This window comes from Athene noctua, chromosome 2 (assembly GCF_965140245.1).
Source record: "Athene noctua chromosome 2, bAthNoc1.hap1.1, whole genome shotgun sequence".
NCBI classification, from domain to species: Eukaryota; Metazoa; Chordata; class Aves; order Strigiformes; family Strigidae; genus Athene; species Athene noctua.
This window is the reverse complement of record NC_134038.1, coordinates 118,324,143-118,350,552: the sequence shown is the minus strand read 5'-3', so window position 1 is coordinate 118,350,552 and position 26,410 is coordinate 118,324,143. Positions and strand designations below refer to the sequence as shown.

The following is a 26,410-nucleotide window of genomic DNA, read 5'->3' as shown; positions in this document are numbered from 1 at the left end:
TCCCTGCCCTGTTTTCCTTCCACCTTCCGCTTGGAAGAAAGATGTCCTGGCCTTTAAGGACAGTGAGTTACAGGCTTTAAGTCAAAGCCTCTGAGGAGCAACTACATGGTGCCGTTGGCACAGTGTGACAGGATAGAATTTTGCATCCACGCTCACGCAGTTAAGAAAAACACACCTCAGTTGTCCACCTATGGACAAACACAGCTAAGTTGTGTGAGCCTTCAAAAGTGAGAAAGATGTGGGCCAGCTAAGGTACAAATGGTTCACTTGTACTCATAAGGAGCAAATATGCTTACCGTTGTCCCGCACCCTCCACTTTCTCTCACCACCTTTCCAAAGGGGCTGCACTGGATTAACGGTTTTCTACTTGTTCTGCGATGCCAGAGGCATAACAGCAGGATGTGCCTCCACCATGGCAGCATGTGGAGCTCTGTTTGCCATTTGCATTTATCTGCTCAAATCTTCTCAATCAGTTTTAGAGTTGTTTAGCTCCAGTCACCGTAGACTGTGACATTTAATATCAAATACTCTTCCAACATTCCCACATTAATAAACACAAACAGTCAATCCTCTCTCTGTTGTAATGATGATTTCTGGCATCATTTAAAAGTGCATATTATGATGCCAGTATTAAGAGCTGGTCCAGCTTTATGCAATGCTGGAATATATATCCAGAAACTAATTTACTTGAGTTGTAATGTTAGGATTATCCTTCTGTCTTTCATGACTGATGCTTCATCTGGAGAATGCTTAATGTTTTCTCGTCAATGAGTGTTAACTCAAATGAATTATTCCAATCTGTTTACTTTGTCCCTTTCTAACAAACGCAAATTATAATTAAAAAGAAGAAGAAAAAAATGCAAACAGCATTGAAAACCTAGAATGACAACACTGTGTAGATTTTTCTACTCTTAAGTCCACATCAATAAGCACTTTAACAATAGGAGAACTCTCAATGGGAGACCAACAGATGAAATTATTGTAGAGCAGAGCCTTGGAGGAAATTTTTTCTTTGCCCATGTAATTGCATGCAGCCATCCTTGTGTGAAATCCCCCATCAGATTACAGGGTTTGTTGTATGTAAATTGAAGACTAAATGCTTGGTAGCACCTTTCAGCTCTGAAATGCTGGAAATGAGTTTTTTAATAGGAAATTAGATTAGTAATATTTTAGTCAACAAAAATGCAGAAAATTTCTGCATTAAGATGAGAAAATTATTCATGCAAACCGACTTTAAAAAACAAGACCGAACTGTTGTAAAGTTCCATATACTACTATTCATAAAAATTTCTGTGCATTATTTTTTTAAACAAAGAATGGGATATTCACACAAAAAATATTTCTACTTTGCTGGCTATAGTATTAGCTGAGCTTTTGGTCAGCAATAGGTTGCATAATTTAGTGGCTTCTATTTTTAATATGATTTCATACAGTTCTCAAAGTGAGGAACACTATGTGGAAAATTACAATGAACTTGGTCCAGATTATACAATAGACTTTTGCAAACCATCAACCAGGCACTAAAACAAGACACTGCCATTTCCAGTCCCTGTTATGCTACAGCTGTTTATATTAACTTTCAGTGAGTTTCAGAAGAAAGTGAGAAAAGACTTCTTAAACTTCCTCTGCAAATGCAAAAGTAGCTCCTTGAGCAAATATTTGCCTTCCTTTGTAGCCCACAGCCCAGAAAACAACTGATTAGGTATTAATAAATTATTATTGATATTATTTATAAACATTTATTAAAATGGTTCTTGAGTTTGGTCTGGACCACAAAGCAGAGCTTGAATGTACCATATGCGGAGAAAACTGAGGAAGACATGTGTCATGGACAGGAACCAAGAGGTGGTTGGTAGAATGAAACAAAACATACATCATCATTAGACACAAAGTTTTAAGCAAAGACCTTCCTGTTCCTAAGACCTTACTGGCTTTTAATAGCCTGGCTACAGTTGAAGTATTATGAAGCTTTGCATTCGCCCCTAAGGAAGATATAAAATGTGATGGGTACCCAGAAGGGGGTCTCAAGACTTCAGCAAGTTCTAAGTGGGAATAAGAATTATAGCAGTGAAACAGTGAAAACGAATGTCTTCTCCAGCTTGCTGAACACGAAGGTGGTAACTGTTCTGGGCTCCTGGCAGAAGGCTGCAGCTCCTCAAAATCTCTTAAAATTTCTCTAGATAGTTCTTCAGCTTCCAGCAGTGACCATGGGAATGTATTTCCTCTTTCCACTAGGAAGAGATCTCTCTCCCTCCCTCTAGAAAAGCTTTAAAGAAGTAGTCCCTTAGTTTAAATGAAGACACCTGAGGAACTCATTTTAACTGCCAAATGTAGGAAGTCCCCAGCTATTACTGGTTCAAGCAATATGCTCTGTACTTACAAATGAGAATATTGCTAGGGCTAGGAATACATTGAAAATGGGACAGTCATGCACCTGTTGCAAAAATCCATATAAACCAACTTTAAAAAAGCTCCTTTCACGCTGAAAAGCCCCCAAATACTTACTAGCTCTTCCTGACAACAATAGTATTCTGTTCTATATAGAGTAAAAAACTAAACACAGCCCCTAGTCCCAAGGACTGACAATCTAAACACACCCCAGGGAAACCCACAGAGGAAATAACAGAGGGACAGTAAAGTTGTTTTACTTATTGTGTTCTTAATTCACATCTTACAGGCTATACAATAGAGTGAATCTCTAGTAGGGTCATGAGTTTTGCACTGGCTACTGTCAACTAGTTTATCTCTTTTTAAGCCTTTGGGGCATGAAGGGGAAAAAAAGGCAACTACCTACCAGTGGCCATAAGGGTGACAATAGTGGAAGGGAGAGGAGAACTTTTTTTGCTTGCATTTTACTCCCTTCCCTCAGTCTTAATTTATTTCCTTATTTTCTTAAGACAAACATTACTCCAACAAACAAGCAGATTAAAATCGGATAACTGAAGCTATTATCACCCACGGCTGTCATCTCTCCCTCTCTGACAGATGTCACTACAGTTTTCAGCTCAATGTGTGAATCTAAGTCCATTCCAGACCTTGGTTGCTGTAAGATGTGCAGCTGAAAACAGTATTTTGGGAGCCAATTTGCAAGGGAAGTGGGTCCTGGCATCCTTTGGAAGGGCACAAGCAGCTTCCTCTTCCATCCGTCTCTCTTTAAACCACAGTCACGTCTGTCTGATCTCTGAAACCATCTGAAACCAGTCAGACAGAGTGATACTTCTAAGGAATTATTGTTTTTTTCACAGTAGATAGCATGCAGTGGGCATAAATATTTTCAAAACTTTCCTTAACTTTTTTTTTATTCTCCAAAGCTCCTGGGCTTGATGTTTTTCTTTACCTGATTCAGGCAGTCATCTGTGCAGTTCCTACAACTGCCTGGGAAGTGTGTACTGCACACAGAATAGAAAGCAAAGCCATATTCTTTCGTCTGCTTTTGTGTAATCCCAACTCAAGCTTCCAGTCTCAATTTTTAAAATGTGATTAAAGTGTAAATTACAAAAGATAACACTACTCCCAAGGACAGAAAAATATTAAAATAAGTTTGCAAAGCTGAGAGAGAAGTATCAATCACTAGCAAGAAGCTACCCTAGGATATGAATGAATTGCATGCCATTTAGAGACACAAATAGATGCAACAGAATTAATCAGCAGATGTAAAAGAGAGAGTGTGATGCTGATACAAAATAGAAGAGATGTACAAGAGTGCATGAAACAATAACCATGTGCATCAAATCATCAGCTGGTTTCTGCACAGATGGAAAAAACTCTGAAGAAATCCTACAAGATTTTTTGAAGAGGGTTTCAAGCTGGACATGAATTAAAAGCAAATGAATCCAATCTGTGCCTCTCTCTTTCTCGCTTCCTCGCATGTACACGCACACACACAAACCCTACTTTCACAAAGTCACTCCCCCATCCTGGATTTCTGACCCTCACCCTTCCTTTGCCAAGGTGGGGCTGAGCTTTAAATTGAGTCTGGAAGGCCAGAGTGTGGTGGCACAACAGCAGCATAAAAAAAAAAGTTTTTTTCTGTGTTTGTATTCCTGACAGATTCCTCAAAACTCCTAGGAACTAGATTGAGGACTCAGGAGAGAAAGATGTAGAAACAGTCATGCACAGCAAATAGAATTAGGATATATTTTGAAAATAGACTTGCAAGCCAGGACATGCAATAGCCAAATTCACTTTAAGTCTCAACAACGCAAGTTCAAAGGTTTGCATTACTCAAGAATATCCTGTGTTTAGCCAACACTGATAATCTGGCGCATCTCTTCCTTGTCTGGCCAAGGTTTTTTTCCTTTCCCTTCTCAACATACCCAGCACAGATAAATGAAATGTTACAGGCACTCATAAACAGAGCAAACGTGAGCAAAACATCAGCACAGCTTTGAAAGGCAGGCCATATATCTACAGTCATGATGGGTTTAAACTTTGTTTTGTTGTTCTTCCTGCTGTTTGCCAGCAATAAATGGCAATTGTACTCTCCAACCATGTTCAGCTGGGCTCTATGCCATTTTTTGCTGTTTTTGATGGCAGGGTTCTCAAAGACATATATTAAACTCTCTGTCCCATGCAATAACTCACTGGGGCTGCACTCTTGTTTCCAAGGAGGCCCTATAAGAAGAGGGGAAGTATATTTTTAAGAAAGGCAGCAGTCTTCTCCATTAGTAATATTAAACTTTCCCATGGAATTTCAGTAGCATTAACAAATTATTTTGATAAAATCTAGCAGGCTTTGCAGATGATTTGTTTTAGGGTTTCAACAGAGAAAAAAGTGCAAGCTTTACACCCACTCCTCAGTGTTTTAAGTTCCCTTACAGTCTGTCCTGTGACCATTCTTAAATGCACTAACGTTACAGAGTTAATCTCATAATGATAATGCGTCCACAAACAAATTACTGCAGTAATATAGTTAGCTCAATTAACTTTTGAATCTATTCACTATGCAGAACTAAAGGTCATTTTCTATTAAAATATCTCCCTCCCACTTCCTTATCGCCCTTTGCAACTTATGGGAGTTAATATTAGAAATCCTGTCTACGCTATGTCAGGAAGAAGACAAGATGATGAAGCCAGAAAAAGACCTTATTCTTTACTAACATAACACAGACATGGCCCAAAGAGAACATCTGCCTTCTTTCATGAACACATCTAATTATGGCAAATTGTTAACACCTTGAAGAGGAGTTTCATAGAAGGGTAAACTTTAACATATGCCATCCTCACACGTAAAACATCCCGACTTCATACTTTTCCAAACATATGCCCTTTTTCCTCCAACAGTTTATCACAGGCCTAATTCTGAAAAGGACTTCAACATGTTTTCCATTCCTGTGGATGCATTTTTTAGTGCTTGCAATTATTTGCCTGTCCAAATAATTCCATAGAAACATCAAACTATGCAATCTGGGAATGCAGTCAGGAGATGAGACAGCAAGGCCTGCAAAACTGCAAATGCAATTATTTCCTCACAACTACAAGCCACTACAATTTAGATCTTTCGTAAAATCATGCCTTTAGTTTACTTGGGCACCGAAAGCCGCCTGTCCACCTTGCAGCTCCTCCTACTCTTCCCCTTGAGATCCCACAATAAAGTCACAGTGAATAATTTGACACTGTTATTGCCATGGCAACAGCCTGATGTCATGCATAGACAGAATTATGATTGACATTCCTGCAGTATCCAACAAAAGGAGGAATGAGGGGAAGAGGGAGAAAACCAGACACAGCTCCAATACTAATGGGGGAAACAGAGTATCACTGACACCGTAAATATTGCTTTATTCATAAATCTGCCTTTTCCCATTTTTCACCATGTCAACATTCCTGTGAAGGGCTCACATCAGAGCCCAAAACACACACTCGGTGCAGAGGGGGCTTCCTCACACGTGCCCGGATTTGGCCAGAGCACAGCAGGTGCCCTTCTGACAGTGCTCTCCTCGGGGAGAGGACTCCATGATACAGCACGGAAGATTTCTGCAACAGAGGTTAGTCTTAAGAATGTACCTTTTAAATGTCACAGGTATGGCCTAAAATAACACAAGACATTAAACTGAGTATTTTTTCCCTCTGAGGATAGTCTTCAGGTGTTCAGCTGGGCTGTAAATCTTTTCTTTTTTTTTCCTGATGTTTATAAGTGCTCACAGAAAGACACACATAAACCATTAGGAATAGGATAAAATAACATCTGTTAAATATTTTTTAAACTCAGTGTCTGCAGCGGTTCTTACAAGGGTCTACAGACAATACCAAGACAAGGATGGAAACAGCCTTTTATTCTAAATTTCATATGTACATGGAAAGCCATTTTACACAGTTTTGTAAATTCTGCGTAAAAGAGCTATTGTCATCCAATGTCACTGTGCTTACACTAATAACAACTTTTAAACATGGAGTACATTATTAACAACAAAAACTGTTAACAAACAGGCATAAAATACACAGATATGTGTGCTGATATTTCACATATATTCTAGAAACAAGTTGGCGCAAAAATAAAATGTGCCAGTAAAAAAAAAATAGGCATTTTTTTAAAATCACGCAATACATGATTTTCTTTCTTGCTTGCTTGCTTTCTCTCTTTTTTTTTTTGTACACGATAGGCTGCGATCCATTCTCAAGCCTTTTTCACATCAGGATTTGCAGGCACTTCAGCAACCCAGCTATATTTTTTTTACAATACATGAAGTTCAGATCAACAAATATAAAAACAGCTGCTGCAAAAGAAATTCTCATATCCCATATGCACATTCAAATATTACTCACTGCTAGAGCAACCTTTTTTGCTTTAGTTATTTTTGGATACTGACATGTTTTCAGGATGATGTGTAACAGTTTGTCTCCACTTTTCTCTCATTCATATACTTAAAGGTTTATTTTTAATGTAGCATCACGATGTAACAATACAGTATACGGAAGCACAAGGCAATTGTCCACAAAGGTTCACAAATCATAAAAAGAAGAATTTGTTTTCTTTTCAGCTTTTTGATCCAAAGAAAACCTTTGATTTCTTCTGCTCTTGCTTCAAGCAATCTCCAAAATCTGCCCAAAGACAACTGTGTATCAGATGACCAAGGGATGATACCCTCCCTAGTTCTCTTTCTAGACACAGGTGCCATATGACCAATTCATTTAGAAGTAAAGCAAAGCAGAACTCAGTTGTATATTTGTTCATGATTTCTCATTTTTAATAAAATAGTAAAATATACTTATCAAGGGCTTGGCTGTGACTGTATAAATAGTCTCTCTCCAGTTATTTCATTTGTAATGGACTGTGTATTAAGATTATAAGGCAATTGTAACAGGATTCTCAGGATAACTGAAAGCTTAATATTGTTTTCCTCATGAGTCAGGATAAAGGCTTTTTTAATAAGCTCAGAGTGGGGAGAGAGAGAAAAAAAGAGTGCATATGTGCATAATAGGAGAAGGATAGTTTTTCAGCATATAGACACTTAAATATTGATCAACAGACTCGTAATGACTCCACCATAAAACATCTTAGAACTGCAACTGCGATCCAGACTGGAGCTAAGCCTTATCCACTCAAGACTGATATGTAACCTTCCTCCTGACCCAAGAGAAATAAAAAAGGACTTGTCAATGCTTCTTTCAACTTCAAATTCATTAATTTTATGCCACAAAGCTGCATGTTGGTGTAATAAGTCACTGCAAAGTAAAACACATTACAACAAATCCTAGTAATAAGCCATTGACAACTACTGGACTGGGCTACGGGACACGATACACAGGGGCGGCGTTGCTCACTTCCGCTATGATTGTCAAATGGTGGAACATCCTTCCATGAATTCAACACTTGAGACAGAATGGCAAAGACATAAGGCCTACCAACGCTTTGCCCATAGTTTTAAAGGCACTGAAACAGACAATGGATATATTCCTTAGTACCATTAGTTTAGAAAGTTTTCAAAATATAAGTCTTTATACGAAAATGTTCCTTATTGCATGATAAGTTGATGTTCATTTTCTTCACCTCAAGAATAAAATGGTCTTCCCTTTTCTGGTGTTTGCAATCTGTTCAGCCTTGCTACCTGAGATGGTGAAGGTGGTACATCTTGCCTGAAGGGACCTTTAGGAGGGGTATAATTAGGGTCCTGAATTTTCTTATATGAGTCATAGTTGCTAGGCCCTTCAGAAGAAGTTTTTTTTTTCAGTTGTTGTTCTTTCCGCCTCTGCTCTTGACGAAGCAGTTCTTGTGTTTCTAGCATTACCCTGGCATTGAAGCCATGTCCTCCCATATAGCCATTCCTCGATCCCTGGTAGCTGGAATATCTGGGATTTTCCTTTGCAGTCTGGAACCCTTCTCCAGGGGAATAGCTCTGCTCCCAGGAGTCTTGAGATACAGAACTGGCATTTTTTCTGCTTTGCCTGGAAAGAAAAATGGAAGAGGCTTTTAAGACAAGTGTTCTCGTTCCCCTTATGCTGTTATTGACAATCTCTGGAAAGAATGGTGCTTCTTCAATGCCATCAGGTTTCCCCCAGCTATAGCATTCTCCAAAAGTCATGTTTGCTTCTGCCCTAAAGAGGCATCTTGCCTCTTTTGTTGGAAGAATATTTCCTATAGAGTTGAACTATACTTCTAGGGTTCTCCAGGAGGAATATGCTGTGAAAGCCCATCCAGTGTTACAACCACCATCCTGTTCTCAAGAAAAAAGTGCTTCAGTTCATTTGCAGACTAGGAAAGTCCATACACATTGTTGTGCCTCCTAAGAAACCAGATAACAGCCAGCACTTGCAAAGTCACTCATGAAAGATCTGAATCTAGATTCACACTTGATTAAAAATGCAACAGGCAGATCTTTAAAACATTTGCTCTAACACTGCACAAGTCAGAAGATAAAGCTCATTATTGATAGGTAGTTGCACAGATGAGAGTTCCTTCCTCCCATTTCCAGAACTAAGAAATTTTGTGCTGTCAGGATTGTTACCCAGTTTGCTATAGCTTTCATAGAAGAAAAGGCAGAGATAACCTTTTTTGCTCATTTTTTGGCTCCAGGGGGTAGATAAATAAATGAAATACATGCAGGAATTAGAAATTCTCATCTTTTTTCACAATAAATCATCACATTATTTTGAAGACAGATTATGGTTTTGAAATTGCTTTAATTTACTATCAAGCTGCTAGATGCTTTTATGAATTTAAAATAAGATTGGTGATGATAAAGTAAAACAATTTTGTGCTGCAGCAAAAGAGATACCCACTTTGAGACTGAAATTAGTGTATGAGAATCAGGCAGTAGAACAAAATATATTGTGACATTAATCAATAAGAAAATAATTTAGTTGTTTATATATGGTTTGGTTTTTCATGTCAACACACAGGACTCAGTGTGGCCTCACCAAACAGTGGAGTGACAGGAGACCCAGAGAATTTTTCTACCATTAGTAAAAGTAAAAAGTCACCTAATGTTTTTCCAATCTTCCTTTCACACACATAATTTCAAAATGACCCTATCCACCTTATTTTATAACAGATTTTGAGACCTCTGGATGAAAATTGTTATTCAGGGCGAATGTAAATTATTACAGCATAAATTACAACATAATGTAAATTCTTATGCAAATTTTTATAGCTGTTCTTGATATTCACATATGCAACTTTGCCAAAGAAACGATGTTTCTGAGCCATGTTTTATCACTCCCTGGAACAAGAGCAAATTGAACGAACCTCTGTAGGCTACGAAACTGTCAGGTTTCTGATCTAGAGCAAGATAAATTTTAAGTACTACAAAATTAACTTGGAGTTAAACATTGCTTTTACAGTTTCACATGGGACAAGAGGATGACTAGTTGAACTAATTTAATTTACTGACTGTTTTCTGGTACTTATTCAAAATTAGTTGGCCCACATTCCTTGTCTTTCTGGGAAGATCCTTTAAAATTGACTCAAGTTTGTTTGTCTTCAGTACTAATGATTTGAATATACAAAGGGAAAAAAAGCAGTCTCCTAAAGACTATGCAAGATGAAAAGCAACAAAGCTCAAGAATGAAGCCAGTGCACAAACTTTAATCATTACAAAGCCACAGTTACATTAAGCTTGGGACCTAAGTTTCAGAGTCACAGTAAGATTTCTTTAAAGATCAGTCACAGAGTTATCAACAGTTTGTAAAGCTGGAGAACTGGATGTCCCAGCTTGTTATAGGAGTATTGTGGTATTTACAGTGCTTAACTTTAGCCCAAGGTCCTGAAATTCTGTCTGCTCTCAGCACAGCTCAAATACCCAGAGTGCTCAAGAAGTCATTAAATTATTACTCAGTAACATGAATTGCTAGTTTGCTAGTAATTTCTCATGTTGAAAACCATTTTGAGTGAAGTTTTGTCACTCTTTTCAAAACAATCCTTTCTATGACCCAAAGCATTATTTTCCAAATTTCTTGTAGATTAATTTTCTCCTTACAGTTACTAATTGTTGCCACTGGAATTGCACTGTGACTGACTTACAACTTTTAAATGCTACTAGTGGTTGAGAAGGACAGTGAAGCAAATTTTAAGAAACCCCTGAACTTAAAAGTGACACTACCATCCATGGTCTTCTACTCAATCTGTGCATTGCCGGGGCTAGCAAAACTGAAAGAGAATTTCTCAGGAAAAACAATATGTCATTAATACTGTTGTCACTTCAGAAGCAAGGTAGAGATAAGAAGTAAAGGGAACATTAAGGTTTTCAAAACGACGAACTAACAAACTAAAAAGCCACACACTAACTTTACATTTTCCTTTCCTACCTTCCAAACTTAACAGAAAAATTCTACACTGAAAAGCGTTATAGCATGTGAAAATCTGACTGATGTTTTATTTTCAAAGTTGTTGGTAGGATAAGAGTTCCTGATTAGATAACTTTGATTATGAAGCTTCTGTTTCCAAAAAAAGGAGTTATGATACACTTGGTAAAACACATCATAACATTTTTTTTTCTACACCATTTCCACACAAGGCACAAAAAAGAACACAACCCTGTGGAAGGGAATTTGACACCAGCCTCTGATGTAAAGGATTCTTCATTCAACCACTGCCACTGATATTTCAAAATGCAAAGACTATTTGTATAATGCTTAACTATAATAGCTAATTTAAAATATGTTGGGTAAACTTTTAATAGTTTTAAAAGTTAAATATCAAATAAAAGACATTTTGCCCTAACAGCTCATTTAAAAAAATCTAAGATTTTTTAAAAATACAGATTTTTTAGATGAAAAGTGTATTAACTTTCAGCATTCCATTGCTAATGACCCAGTAACTTATGTATATACTTGAAATTTGAAGGTCCTGATATTTAGACAGAGTTTCTCAGTTCTATATTCTTTTGTTTGAGGTCTGGAGATTATTTTTTTTCCTTTTAATTTTTCCTCTGCATTAACATCACAGAGATAGAATTTCTACCCAGTAAGGAATTAGGCCACTGACATGTCAGAAAGGGACAACCCATGTCATGCTCAGGAGACTTCTGTAATTGCATAAAATCATACTGAATGGTGGCCCACAAAAAATAGCTTTGTTTTAATGTCTCAATTCTGTTGGGTGCTGAGTGTCATCAAATCCCACTGAAATCAAGCAAGAAGTAATTCTCCTAAAAGCAACACGTACCACGTGCTCTCACTTAAGAAATTTTATGTCTCTTCCACGTTGAATATATTCTACCTTATATCAATGCTAAACAAAAGTGTCTGCACTAAGTACAACATTTTCCTTCCACAAATGAAATTAGCTCCAGGCTCATATGCACTGAATAACTTCAGACAGTTACCATACCTGGGTAATGAGCTGTACTGCCGCTGAGCTTGTTGGAAACTCTCTCTTTCTTCTTGCCGCTGCCGCTGCATTTGAACCTCTACTGATACTGAGTGTCTGCCACTCTGTGAGTATGTCTTGGTACTTGGCTATAAAATGAAAACAGAAATGTCTTAAAGCAGAAAAATGCCCACAAAAGAGCTATCATTTAAATTGTTATTGCATACATACAGTTATGTTTGTTTCAACACGTGGTTTATATAGGTCTTTCATAATAATTAGGTTAAATTCTGACCCATAACAGTGGCCTGTGTGCTACAGATTCTGTTTCTGACCAACCATTTCTGAGATGTATCAGGAAGATATTGGTGCAGAATGCGTTATGCTTTTATAGTAACACTGAAATTTGAATTAAGTTAGTGGAACAGATCTTCAGACACTGTAAGTTAGCCTAGCTATGGTAATGCTAAGTTTTACACCACACTGAGGATCTGAGAGAGGAAGGAGCACAACAGCTCTTTCAAACCTCACCAGTATGCTCAAGGGATGCTCTCCCTTAGTGTAACCATCCTATTTGTTGTTGGCCCAGACATGCACCGCTCGCTTTTCAGAGAGATGGGGAAACATTTTCTGGTTCAATATGATCAAGCAGACAAATTAAGCATTCTCCTGTGGACAATGGGGAATCCTGTATCTCTGAGAAGGATTTTAGATAACATCTTAATGAGGTGACAATTTGAAACTTTGAGGCCAATACTAGGAGCAAGTGAAAATGGATGGCCTTTCTGGGAATACAGAGCATTACCGGTCAAGATCTGGCAGAAAGGCTGGATTCAAATTTTGGATTATGAAAAAGTTTACTTTTGTAGAGCTATCCCTTTTCATTTTATATTACTACTTTATTCAGATTTTGTGATTTCAAGCTGCAATTAGGGTGCCACAAAAATCAAAGAGTATTATGGGTTTTTCTTGTTTTAATAATAAAGTTTCATCTAACAAAGAAACAGAGCATCATTTTCTTGGCTTTAAATTGCCAGTTCTATTCAAAATACTTAAGTCTACTCACTGGAAGGTTAGGGAGCATAAGCACTTGTCTGAGTTTGGAAATGAAACAACTTGTCTCAGACTTGCTTTTGTTAAAGCACTTTTTTCCTTCTTATCTGTGCCTTCCTTCAAAACAAACATCTCTTGTTTTTTGCCATTATAATTTCTGCAGCAGAAAGATATAATGGCTTATAAATATCTGCAAGATAAAAGGCTTCTGAAAAGCTTCGTACACTGAAGACAAGTCTTAGAAACTATAAAGTTGTCATTTGTGACATAAACTTCTCCTTTGCCTTACTATATAGCCAAGTACCTGCAGGTAGCCAGAACACAACAAATTTGAAACAGGTGTACAACTTTTAGAAACTTGATTTCCAATAACAATACACTTCAGACAGAGCATCAGCCTCGGCTCAGAATTTAACAGATAAAATTTGGTGAACAACTGCTTTTCCCAGAGAAGATTATGAGAAGATTACAAGATTTATGAGAAGGTTATTGTGCAAAGAATGCGAAAGCATAGACTATGAGTAGTGGAGAACTTATTTCAGAGAATCCTTAATGCCAGACTGATGTCTATTTCAGAATAGATTTACTCTGTAAAACCTCAGTAAAACAGTATTTCTAATGAAAAATACTTTAGGAATGGTATGATGAAGCAACAAGTTGAGAAAACAGAATTGTGTGTCAGCCTTGTGGGAAATTTTCTTAGAGGTGAATAAGCTGTACATATGTATGGCCAAACCAACAACCCCCATGGAGATTTCCTACTATATTAAATAAGGGCAACACATACAGAGCAGAGTTTCAGTTACTGCATATGTCAACATTTCTAACTTTCTTGACTTTATTGAGAGTCTTCTGACATTTGGTATTTTATTGAAGGGCTCAGCTTATGGAAGTGAGTGATTACCTGAAAATCACAAGATTTATTTGTGAATTCTCTCCAGTGTGGTTATAAGCAGCTTACAGAGAACCAGAGGGAAACTCAGAAGTTCCCATCTCAACTTCTCCATAAGGAATAAAAACATTTAAACTAAGATTTTAGAGCCAATCTCCTCATTTCATGGGTTCCTCTTTAACAACGTTGGAAAGCTTCCAGCTACATTATGTCATATGTGAGAAAGTAGCTATCACAGATAAGACATAAAATCAGAATTGTTTCTCCTTATTTGAAAACACAGTTTCACTTTTTTCAGTTTACTGTAAATATAACAGATTAAAGAACTTTACAGTTCAGGGAATGGTTAAATTACCAAACAGGTGGAGCTAGAACGAGCTGCCTCTCAATTTAGGTTTATACAAGATATTAAAATGCATCATCTAGAAAGCATGAATGCAAGTACATGCACACACGTGTACAGAGAGTTGAAGTTACCACAGAAGCCTCTACTAAAGTGACAGAGGCTTTGAAAGCCCGAATGGACTACAAATGGACTACGAATGGACTAAGATCAAAACGTAGATTCAGAGATTTTTTTATTTTTTTTTAATGCACACAGGATCCAATGGTGAAATAGCGGCAAGGACTATCACGCCTGTCTGCCCACTGTAACACATGCCCAGAGTGACCGAATCTGAGGAGTTAGGTCTGGATTCTCAGCAGTTCACAGAGAATTTCATCTAATGGACAGCATTTATAATTTGATGGGTCTAAAGGCAAACATCTAAAATCCATTACCTGATTTTCTGAAGGCATGAGTACCCGTATGCCCTGTTAAACTAAGTGGATTTGCAATATTTAACTAATTTGAAAAGAATACTTATTTAGAGTCCTGTCTGCATGTTGTTCACATCTACAATAAGCTGTTCATATAACTGAATCTGTTACTTGATTTCAAGCATCCAAAAATAGGCAATGAGACATAAAAATACTGCTTCTATATATATGCAGTCACATATTCCATAACATATATACACACAGACAGCTACATTCCTCCATCTTATTAATAAAAAGGCCTTTATTTCAAATCTTTTAATTAAAAGCCTCAGTGACACCATAATGAATGACACTGATATATGGTCATGATGATATAAAGACTTAACATAAACCTTTTTGGATCCTTAACTTGTTCAGAAAAATGCAAATCTCCATACAGTAATTTATCTTTCAATATGCTTTTGATTATAAACCAAAAATATTTATATCATAAGTAACCTTAGTCTTCAAAAGCTAATTGGTAATTTTGTCTCAATTCCCAAAGTATACTTTCATACATATATTTTTATATAAAATATATACACAAACACACATCTATATACATGCATACCCCATTTCTGTCAACACAAAATGGAGATAATTAAAAAAAAAAAAAAAGTTGAACTATTTTCACATCTTTCAACAGCAACAAAAAACATGTAAGGAATGCACATAACAAGTAATTTTAACCCTGATATCAACACAAGGCTAAGTACAATTATAACAACCTGAAATCATCCAACAAACCTAGCAAGAGCCTAGGTCTTCACAGTACAGATTGATAAGAACTCTGGCCTTGTTTGCAATGAGATGTATGACAAGCACTGACCTTTTAAATCAAGATGCGGTCAAGGCCACAATAACAACCAAGGCTGCATTATACAAATAAATGTATGTTCATGTCTTCCACAATACATTTAAGTGGCAATGATAGTTATTGCATTCAGCATTGTTAAACAGTACTCAGCATGTAAAATTGTGCTTTAAGATACATGAAATTACACAGGTCTCTTCTCAAAGAGGCATTAATTTAAAACCAGGGCTGCAAAGTCAAAAGTTTCTATGGATTTCTCACTTTATGCAAGCAACATTTTTTCGTTTCACAGAGAATGTATCCCCACGGCTCATGTTGCACTGACCACTCTCAGCAGTAAAGGGCAGCATATTTTAGGGATAAAGGTCTCTCCTCTCTTTCCTAGCTAAACCACTGGCTGCCCACACAGTTTCTTTCCCTGCACAATGGCATTTCAGCCCACAGAGGGTAGCTCTGCATGGTGGCAGTGTGAATTCTGCTGGACTGGCACAGATCAAAGTTGCCACAGAATTATGGATCACGGGGGTGATCTGGGCCCCTTGGTTTTCAGGGAGATCCAACCAGTTCAGCTGACCAGAGATCCAGCAGTTGAGATGACAACACACGTATCTGACAGCTTACTGCCATAGTGAGAAACTTGGAGAAATGCTTGCTCAGACTCATGGTATTCCTTTGTATTGATAAAGAAACAGTTAGTAAGGAGATACTAAAGGAACAAGTCCCTTAGTATTTTCCCAGTTATTAAAAATTACCATTATTTAATATTAAAATGAGTGTGCTAATTATTTTCCAGATTAAGCTCTGTGTTTAACTAAGAAGTTTCAGGTCCACCTGGGAAGTCTGTAGACACAAGGTCTCCCAAAAGTCCATGGTACTTACAGTTCATCATTAATTAGAAATAAATAAGATTAAAAGACCTTGCCTGCTTTATGTGTAAATGTGCTTGGCATAGATGACAGACAATCCAGTAACTGTGTATATCAAAACTCAGAATGATAAAAGACATTCAGTGATTCTGGGAGATATCCTTGAAAACTATTTTTACTTCCATCTTTTTGTTTATGTTGCTATGGTGAATAGAACATATAGCAATACTTCTCTTAAAAACTGCCAACAGGTGTGTGTATTAATTCAAACACCATATAATAATAAAATCCCATCCCTTTGTGCATCTTTCTATGGTGTATATATAGAAAGTTGAATGGCATGGTATGGGACAAAGATTTCTATTATATGTATAGCAGCAGCAGAAAGAAAATACAGTATGGTAGAAACAAACCACTCAGAGAGCCCTGAAATTCTGCCTGGGGTATTTACAGGCACTGCATGCCTATGAGCTATAAATATGTTTGTTTACAAACTGAAATGATTTCATTTATTTTTAAAATTTTTGATCTTCATTTTCTGTTTCACATAAATCAGTAGATCGAAACTAGTAGGGGAAAAAAGTTTAAAATGTAGAGTTTTCAAGTCAGAGCCTAAATCTTGGCAAAAAATTGCTGGTATTGCATTAAATCCTTCTCAGGTTTGACACAGAATGGATATTAAATACGCAGCTGAAGAGAAACTACCTGTGGAGAGGCTACCCTGCACAATTTTGGTTTCCTCTCTGACATAGATTGGGGTAGGAGACACAGCAATTAGGCTCCTAAGATATTCTTTGTCTACTGCAATGCTCCATTAGATATTGCCTAATATCTTAAATAAAATATCCCGAAAGAGACTCCTGAAATGGATTCATAGTAGAAAGAATTAATATACTACCTTTTTTTCTCATTAATGTGTTGAGTTATTCTACACAATTTATAAACTGATACAAACTTTATAATGTTTGTTTTGAATATAGTCTGTTATTCATTTTTCCAGGTAAAATTAATGTTACAATCAAAGTTACAGCAATAAAAATCAGGCTTTCATTTTTTGGAAATAATTTTAGATTATTTAGAATTCATTATGGCTTTGAATAGGTCAAGGACCTGAATACAGGGATAGGAAACAAGTACCATAAACAGAAAAAAAAATATTTTTTTTTCTTTAAATCTGCCTTAGAGACAAGATCTATATACCAACAAACAGCGGGAAAAAAAGCATGGTCCCTAAATTCTCTGAACTTTTATCTATCAGGCCATGCCTAAGTATGTTATTAGGACTTCTGGAGTCTTTCTTCTATGAAAAACATGCAATTATTTACCTTTCACAAATTTGTGCACCTAATTAAAGCTATACTCAGGCAAGTCAGGTGGTGTATTTATTTTGACCCAGTTAGCTGTTATCTTTTTATTTGACTCCTAAATATTTAAAGTAGAGTTTGCTCAGCTGCTCTCTCGATGACAATTTTCTCCCACCATCCAAATAGATGTGAGATGACTAGAGATGAATGTATTTGTGAATGGAGTTAGCCGCTTTCCATTTTTAACACTGATAGTTTTCCTAAAGATCAAGAAAGAAACCACTAACTTTTGTCCCTCCTGCATCTTTGTGGGGTTTTTTGATTGTTGGTGTGCTTCTACAAGCAGGACTGGCAAGCACTTTAGTGTTTTCAATGGATTTAATACGCTCTTTTTTTTAATTGGATTGCTCATTCCCATGACATTTAGGGCTATAATGCTGTGGTTTTGTTATTGAAGGTGGGGATCTGTTAATTAAGATGTGACTAGGAAAAAACACAAGATATGGAACAAATTACAACCAAAATCCCCCAAACCCCAGGACTGGTGCAAGGAAGGATAAACCTCAGCAGACCAAATACTACCCAGAAAAGAACAAAATCCAGAGGCTCAACTTTGGTACTGAACAGAAAAATCATCCCCAAAAGAATCCTGCACTGGTATAAAAATGTCATAACAACATCAAGGGCCTTAAATATTAGCAGACATACTGTGATTCCACGCAATTCTACATGCCCAGATACACGTTTCTACAAACTCTGACTGGAATTAACAACAGCAGGATTAAAATAAATTAATCTTTTGTTTTGTTTTGTTTTGTTTTGTTTTCCCTGTGTACATCAGGCATACAGTATTGCCCTTGAAACCCTCTAGTACCTTGTTTTTTTGAAACATGAAAAATAAAAAAGCCATGTAAGAGGAAAAAAATTATTAAGCCTGAGAAAGTTATCTTAAAATAAACAAATGTAAAAACCTTTTCATACAGCTGTGACTCAGTTGCTGAACTACTGGGTTTTAGAGATGGCTTGATGTTGCAATAGTTAGTCAGTTATTAAACCTTAACAGTGTGTCATTCAAATGGCCTTGAGCAGAAATGTTACGCTGCTTAATAGACGGTGTCATCTCATTCCATCACTATCACTTTTTGTGTCTGTTAAGCTGCCTGATGCTGTATGAACACTCATAGGCAGTCAAGTATTTTGTTTACTGGCAGGGCAAACACAGCTAGGCAAAACGTCCAGCTCTGTCACATTGCTCATCTCCAGAGAAACAGCCTTCACCTGATGTGCACAGACAGAAAGGGATGGGGTCTGCCACTGGTCTCTGCCACAGTTATTGCTTACAGCCAGCATGAGGTAGTGCTCCGTGGCATGGAGATCTGCCGCCAACACGTGGAGAAGACTGAAGGTATTCATCACAGGTAACCAGAACCCTGTGTCACAGGCCATTAATAGTCCGGGATGAAATGGAGTTGGTGATGTTCATAGGATCATTCTGATAATATATTAGCAGGTTTCTGAGCTACTGAGCTCCTCTGAATATCCTGAGTTGCCAGATTTCCATCAGTATCTATTACTTACACTGCAAACTTTTCTATTCATTTACACTTCCTTAAAGTACCCAATAGTCCCACATCACATCAGCACTTTGTTCCCTATCCTCAACCCTCCCATCAACTTGTTAATGAGAAATGCAAACTACTTATCACCTCAATAGCACAGACTTCTCAGTGGATGGGTTTTACCCCTCTTTCTGTCCAAACCAGGTCAGAGTTGGCTGCTGACATCCGACTCAGGCTTCTCTGGATGTAAAGCCTTTTGTTTATGTAGGCTGTGCAACCCATCTCCCTCAGGTGAAAACACACTTTTCAACAACAGTCCATGTACAGGTGCACTTTTCACTGCTGCAGTTTGTAACCAAGAGCTTACAGATGGAGAAGACTGAAAAGACGTTGATGAATGTATCTAAGTACTTTTCCTGCATATGTATTATAAACCACTCTTGCATTTTTTTGTGTCACTGGCATTTAATAATACATCTGGATCTGTTTTGAGAGGGTGCCTTAACAAAGTCCATCATTTTAGACTAATATGTTAAAGTAACGCACACGCTCTAAGAGAGAGGGTTATGGCTCCTTAACACTGAAATGACTGTGAACTGCTGAAATGGATGAGATCATTGCTTTATCCTTTCCAAGTATTGTGATCTTGAAAGGCTGGAGTACAGGACGGAAAAAAAAAAAAAAATTATAATTCAAAAATACTCTGGGCCAATTTTTTTAAAGTACTTATCTAAAATAAAACAGTTGGCCACCTATGTATTTAACAACAGAGCAGCTCCTACAAAAGCAACAATAAGCTTCAGAATTAATATTAATACATTAAGCTGAATTACTCACTTCAGGCTCATTTGCATGATCTGTAGAAGGGGAGTAAACAGAGAGATCCCATTTGTTTGAATAAGAGAAAAAGGAAAGGTCAGTGTTCTGACCCACAATTTAGGAAATTATTCCATTCCTAAGGTAATCAGCCTGTCATCCAAATAATTCCCTCCTCGCTCATTACAAGAAAGTATAATAAAATCCAAGTTGCCTGTCTAAAGTTGCTATGGCATTTAGATATACAACAATTTGGCCCATGACCTTCAGTAGTTAAGTTCCCAAGTCTTCAAGAGTGCAAGTTTTTCTCATACAGTTTTCCCAAGAATGCTGCTCAAATCTCTCATCTGGAGACTAAACAGCAGTTGATAATGTACAACAGAAAGTACCTCCAACACCCAGCCCTCTTCCGTCCCAAAACTGCTACACTATAACTGTGATGAGCTATCACATTATCTTCACCACATCAAATCAAAAAACATCTGGTCCTAAAAAAATGTTTATTTTATTTGTTCAATTTCAGAGAAGGTTAGAGGTTTTCTAACATGCGAAAAGAGAAGCCTATATCCTGATACAGTATGTTAAGCAGTGTTAGGTCATTTAGGGATACATTTACCTTTGTTCCTCTCCATGCTGCATGTCAAAAATACCACAAGTTCAAATTCATGAGTTTGAGATGGACAAGGACACAAAGACCCAACAAAAGTAAAAAAATCTTCTATATCCACCACAATAGGCAACCAAAGATGACTTATGCATTATGATATTACCTAGGTTGTTCTCAGTGACTTCATACACACAGATGCAGATCTTCGGGTATTTCCACCTCAGTCTCGTGTGCATCATAATGCTGAGTAACAATAACCCATCACCTACACCCACTTTAGAGGGAGCTGTGAGAGATTCTACTGCTGTCATCATACATCTCCCACTTTTTTGGGAACACAAGCAAATTGTTCACTGTCTTTATTGTGGAATTTCAAACAAAAATACAGTAAAATATTTGTCCCATATCTAAAGGATCCTAATTTAGGATATGTAATTGATTAAAAAGCAACACTGATTCATTCAATTATGTTAAACAAGATAAGCACATGGATTTACATAATTGTATCACATCACTAGATCAGATTGAACAGGATTTAAATGATCAATTAGGACAAATATCTCGAGACAGACTGTCTTGGCTAATGTAAGTGGCAAAGGGGTACTATTGTTAAGCATGCTATTATGCATATCTCTCCCTTTTCACTGTGAAAATACATAGCTCTTTCTCTTAAGGAAAAAAAGTAATCACAGTTTTATTGTTTCAGAGAAAATACTATTTACAAAGTTACATGTTTCCTCTAAATTATTTTTTGTTAATATGTGTTTTATTCCAATTTTCCTAGAAAATTTCAGAATAATTGACATTGCGGAAAAAAAAATCCAAGTAGTAACTCATGGAGTCAACGGTTTAAACACAGAGCAAATAATGCGATATGCGCACAGGACATATGGCTGAAGAAATTTTAAAATGAAATAAACATCACTAAACCAAAAATGGGGATAACAGAAAAGGCAGAAGTGTGAAGGCAGAGGACCCTGCATCCTATCGGTCTGCTTCCAACCAGCCTGGGGACAGCAGGAGTCAGCCAAGCTGTCCAGATTTGGCAGGCTCCATACACTTACCCATGGCTGCTCAAAACTGTAAGTACGTCTCCTGTCTTCCACATCCTCATCTTGCTTTGCTTGCTGAAACTCTTGTCTCAGGCGCTGTATCCGGTCATGATTGTTAGGGGTTGATCTGTTGCTAAAACAGGGAGGATGGAAATGATCAATACAGTTGGGAACTGCCATCTGTGACTAATTTCTTAGCATGGGACTGCTACTACAGTGCAGGAGTACAGACTTAGAAATAACTACCAAGCATTTAATACAAAGATCTTCAATTTTTAAAAGGTGATTAATGCTGTTTGATTTATGAAGAAACTTCAGATGGTGTAAGGATAAGACAGATAAGGCTAATTTCTAAAAATCTAGCATCTTTTCAGTCCATGTTTAGAAATGAAGAAGAATGTATGTGCTAGTGTCAGGCTTAACATAAAGGCAAATTAAGAGAAAAGTACTAATGATCTCTGCTACTGAATAAACATGAAAGATACTTTTTCACAATCAATAAATTGTAGTACTGTCAGATCCTTATTCACGTCAAATTCATTACAACATCGGAAGACCCTACCTATAGAAAATTTGATTATTTTCCTCAATCAATAAGAGCCTGTCATCCCTTAGTTCTGTTTTTAACAAGTCTTTTAAACTGATCAGTCTGAAAGCATTAAAGGGCTTGGGGGCCAGTAAAAAGCAATCCACTTGACAGTGCCATAAGCAGGAATGCATCTGGGCAGCAGAGCGCCACTGGCTGATGCTCCACGGACACTGGTGGGCTGGGGAGGGCTCAGCCCCAGAGGTACCACTACATAACATTACACCCAGAACCTCAAATTCTTCAAAACCATAAATTCTTCCACAATGCCTGTCACAGGTAATCTGCTTTTCATAGCACAGGTTTATGTGAAACCATAATGAAATATGCACAGAACAGCTTCTTTCACAAGGCAGACGGAAAGTGGATATTTATTAATCTTGTTGCCATTTTTCCAGCTGTGCGGCTCACACCTGACCCCTATAACCTCCACTGTATTTCAAACATGTTAATGCGGGAATCACAGGAAGCCTGACAAACAAATATATTATATTAAGACTAACCAGAAGCAGTTTAATCTCCTACTATGGCCTTCTTAAGCCCTGCATCTCATAGTTTATTTCAAAAGAGCTGATGAGGAATGGTCAGCTATTACGTTGTTTCAAAAGAGAAATCTGCAGGGAGACAATGGAAAGCAATTCCATAGTTTCCCATTCTTAGACACAGGGTACAATAAAACACAGTGAATTTATATCCCATGACTTCTCTCATATGAAAAGAGATGATTCTGGAGTCCATTTGTGACTGTTTTCCACATCTTTTGGGACTGGCAGGTGCAGTGGATTGGAGGTTGTAGATATTTGAGACGTTACCTCCCACTCTTTTCAGTGCCATTAAATGGAGCTTATCGGTGCTTGGTTAACGAAACAGAAAAATTAGCATGGTTCTAACAAAGACTAATTTTTGAAGAGGTTTGGGTTTTTATTCTTTTCTTTGAAACCAAAGGCAAAGAAAAGGAAGGAACTTAGGGAAGTTTTTTCTTTCATTGTTTTTGCAAATGGGGGCTTTAAGAAATGCTTTATTTGTAGGGTAGGACAATTTCCATGTGCAAATTACCATTTTGAAAAGTACAATTAAAAGAAAGCTTTATGTAGAAGAGGTGGAAATAAAACATTGTGGCATTTTCAAAATCTCCACTTCATTGTAGGGGTGTTGCTAAGTTTATTTCCTTAATTCAACTTAATTTTGTGAAATGGCTTATCTCCATTTGCAGTTTGATGTTATGTAAATCTATTCCTTATTTTCAAATTCTGCCCAGCTTTACTATACAACTACTTGTTTTTTCCCATGCATTGCTATACACTGCACATTTTAAATGCAATTATCGCAATCTGGTACAAGACATACAAAATACTTTAAAATGGTCTGTTGATTTTTAAAATTGATATTGTTAATCTAACAAACAAGTAGTCCAATACTTTGTACACTGTGTTTTCTGTAAGACAAATTGCACATAAAAGTAGCAAAATACTTCACGTATTAGTATTTCAGGTATAAGAACATATGTTTGAAAGAGAAATGCCACTGAACTTTGGTACAAAATTACTAGGAAAACACTATATGTAGACCATAAGATGAAAACACCATATGTAGACCATAAGATGAATGGTCAAGATGACCACTAAATAATCAGCCTTCCTTAATCAAGGTTGTTTCAAACTGTAAGGGATCACAGGGAAAAAGTGACAGCGGAGCAATGATCCAATGGCAAAGAAAAATAGAAGGTAAACCCCAGAAGCACTGCGCTAAATCCCGTGCTTATAGGGAAGACACATTCTACCAGCCCCAAAATGGGCTACTGGAAGGGTTATTACAGATCTGATGACTTCACATTTCTGATTGCTCCTCATTAAAACAACTATAACAACAGAGGGATAGCAAGCAAATGCATAGTGTCCATGCCATGAAGCCAAAATGTATGTCTCCTCCTGAACAGCAAATGCATGAATTTGACACCCTTTATGCTGCAGAGATGAAACAACAAAGGACAGAGAGGATCCTGGGATGATTAACTTGACTCCAGACCTAAGAAGAACTTTTTCTAGTGACAAAAAAAAAAAAGAAAAAAGAAAAAGAAAAAGAAAAAGAAAAAGAAAAAGAAAAAGAAAAAGAAAAAGAAAAAGAAAAAGAAAAAGAAAAAGAAAAAGAAAAAGAAAAAGAAAAAGAAAAAGAAAAAGAAAAAGAAAAAGAAAAAGAAAAAGAAAAAGAAAAAGAGGAAAAGAAAAAAGGAAAAAAGAAAAGAAAAAAAGGAAAAAAGTCAAGCTGATTTAAGAAAAGTTATTCAAAGTTATTAAAAGGTTTGATAATGGCAGGAAAGATAAAGCTTCTAGCAATATTTCTATTTCTTCTGAAAAGCAAGGGACATGACCCAAATTTTAAAAACTGCAAAAGAGGTGAATTATAAAAGGACTATTTCACAGAGAAGAAAGAGCTAAATTAAAAGACAAAACCACTTCTGTATCTATTCAAATTTCTTTGTGCTCAGAAAGTCTGTGAGACACAGAAAGTGAGGTCAAGTCAGTGGTTTTATAGTAATAATTTAAAAAAATTAAACATTTTTATTTAGGAGAGGAAAAGGGAAAAGAAAGGCAGCTAAATAGGGGCTAAGATACTTCTAATAAAAGATTATTTAAAGGCTTAGACTATATCTCATGTTGGCTTCCTTTTGTTTCCATTTTCTTCTCAACCTTGTTCTGATTCTCTAGGTTAAATTACTCAGCTGCCCTAAACTTTGCACCAGTGAAGGCTTGCACACCTCCATCCTGGCCTGCCATGCTGTCTCTTACCATGCTCTCTTCATCCAGCTGATTTTATAATCTGTGCTATGTTTTTAATGTCTCTCACCGTACTCACACTGCATTCAGGGAACACTTTGTACACCCACTTGATATATCATTCAACTCCCAGACAACAATCACTACTTCTAGAAGGAGGGAAATGCAAAAATCCTAGTCACAATAAAAAATCATTACAAATAAAATTTTGGAGTGCAAACCTAAAAGCGCAAACGTAAATTTATTCCTTTTCAGGTCCTGAGATGTTCTCTTTTATCTACAACTATTTATGTAAGTCACACCATTATCCCTTGGGAGAGATGTAAACAAATTATGTCCAGTGTGAAGAGTCCTTAGGCAGTCTAAAGCAATTTATTGGATAAATTCATCCAAGAGAGTAGGGTCATATCAACAGACTACTAGGTTGCAGGACTGCAGGTGTTCCTGATGCTTAAATTCCCTTTTGACTTTTGCAGATGTATGGCGCAAGTCCTCAAATGTTTAATTAAATGCACCATGTTTTGTTTGAGTTTTTCATTCATATTAACTGAAAATCTGAAGACAAATTCACCTTAAAGAATTCAGGACCATTATCAGGAAGGAAGAAGTTTAACTTGAAAACCATTCAAAGTTTATTGAAGATTTGACCTACTCTAGTTTTAAACATTTTAGCAAAACTGGAATTACAACTCTCTACGGTAACCACAGCTTGCCCAGACAATTTTCCCTGTGCTTACTTAACAACAGGATGGCTGTGAACTTGCAGAAGATAATAAGCATCTCCTAGCATCAGATGCAAGTGATGTTGTTCTTTCAAAGTGCTGTCATTATTAAATGTTCTTAAAAGACATACAAATCAAGGAAAGGCTTTTAGGGCCAAAGTTAACTTGGGCTGCAAAGCAGCTGGGCTTCCTTGTATCACATCTCTACTTGGCATCCCATTGCCTTCCATCTGCAGATGGCACATTTCACAATCAGCTATTTTGTGAGTGCTGCTTTAAAACACATGACTGCCAGCACGGACTAAAAATGCAACTGTAAGCAAGGCTTAGATAGGCCAGAGCTGTCAGATACTTCCAGAAACAAACAACAGCAGCAATGGCCATCGGAGTCTCAGATCATTAAGCAATGTCTCAGTGTGATGTCATGCACTCATGTACAGAGTTGTAATCCTTTCAAAACAGACAGATTTTTAGTGTGATAAAGTAGATACAAACATGTTACTGAACAGGGATGACTAAAGCTTTGGAAAAAAATTTATTGGCCTGCAAAAGCATGGAAAAGGGTCTTAACAACCTCACCAGGCAGTTGCAACATGACTAGAATAACCAAAAGGTTAGTAAACAAACAGTGTTCTTTACACCTTGAAATCTTTTAACACAGATTGGAGCTGCCAGGGACTCACTGGTCTGACCAGCTGCTTAGATCTCTGGATAGCAGTTATAAAACACAGATGGGTTCTTATTTACATCAAGCTGGCAAATAACTATCACCTATTTGTATAAAATAAATTCCTTTCCATTTGGACAGATTACTCGCATCA

General features: G+C 37.0%; 1 protein-coding gene across 14 annotated transcripts in view; it reads right to left on the bottom strand.

Annotated features, from left to right (window-relative positions):
• Nucleotides 1–6,260: 6,260 nt before the first annotated feature.
• The window catches only part of PARD3 (par-3 family cell polarity regulator), a 444,458-nt gene continuing 424,308 nt past the window's right edge, over nucleotides 6,261–26,410 (bottom strand). For 13 of the 14 annotated variants that reach the window (XM_074899993.1, XM_074899998.1, XM_074899991.1 and 10 more), the window contains 3 exons: nucleotides 21,520–21,640; nucleotides 11,768–11,895; nucleotides 6,261–8,385 (listed from right to left, as the gene is read on the bottom strand). In XM_074899993.1, coding sequence (XP_074756094.1) covers nucleotides 7,992–8,385; nucleotides 11,768–11,895; nucleotides 21,520–21,640 — 643 coding nt within the window. In that variant the 3' untranslated portion in view covers nucleotides 6,261–7,991. Of the gene's footprint in view, nucleotides 8,386–11,767; nucleotides 11,896–20,464; nucleotides 20,482–21,519; nucleotides 21,641–26,410 lie in introns of all 14 variants that reach the window. The other variant, XR_012633185.1, reaches the window with a different exon arrangement.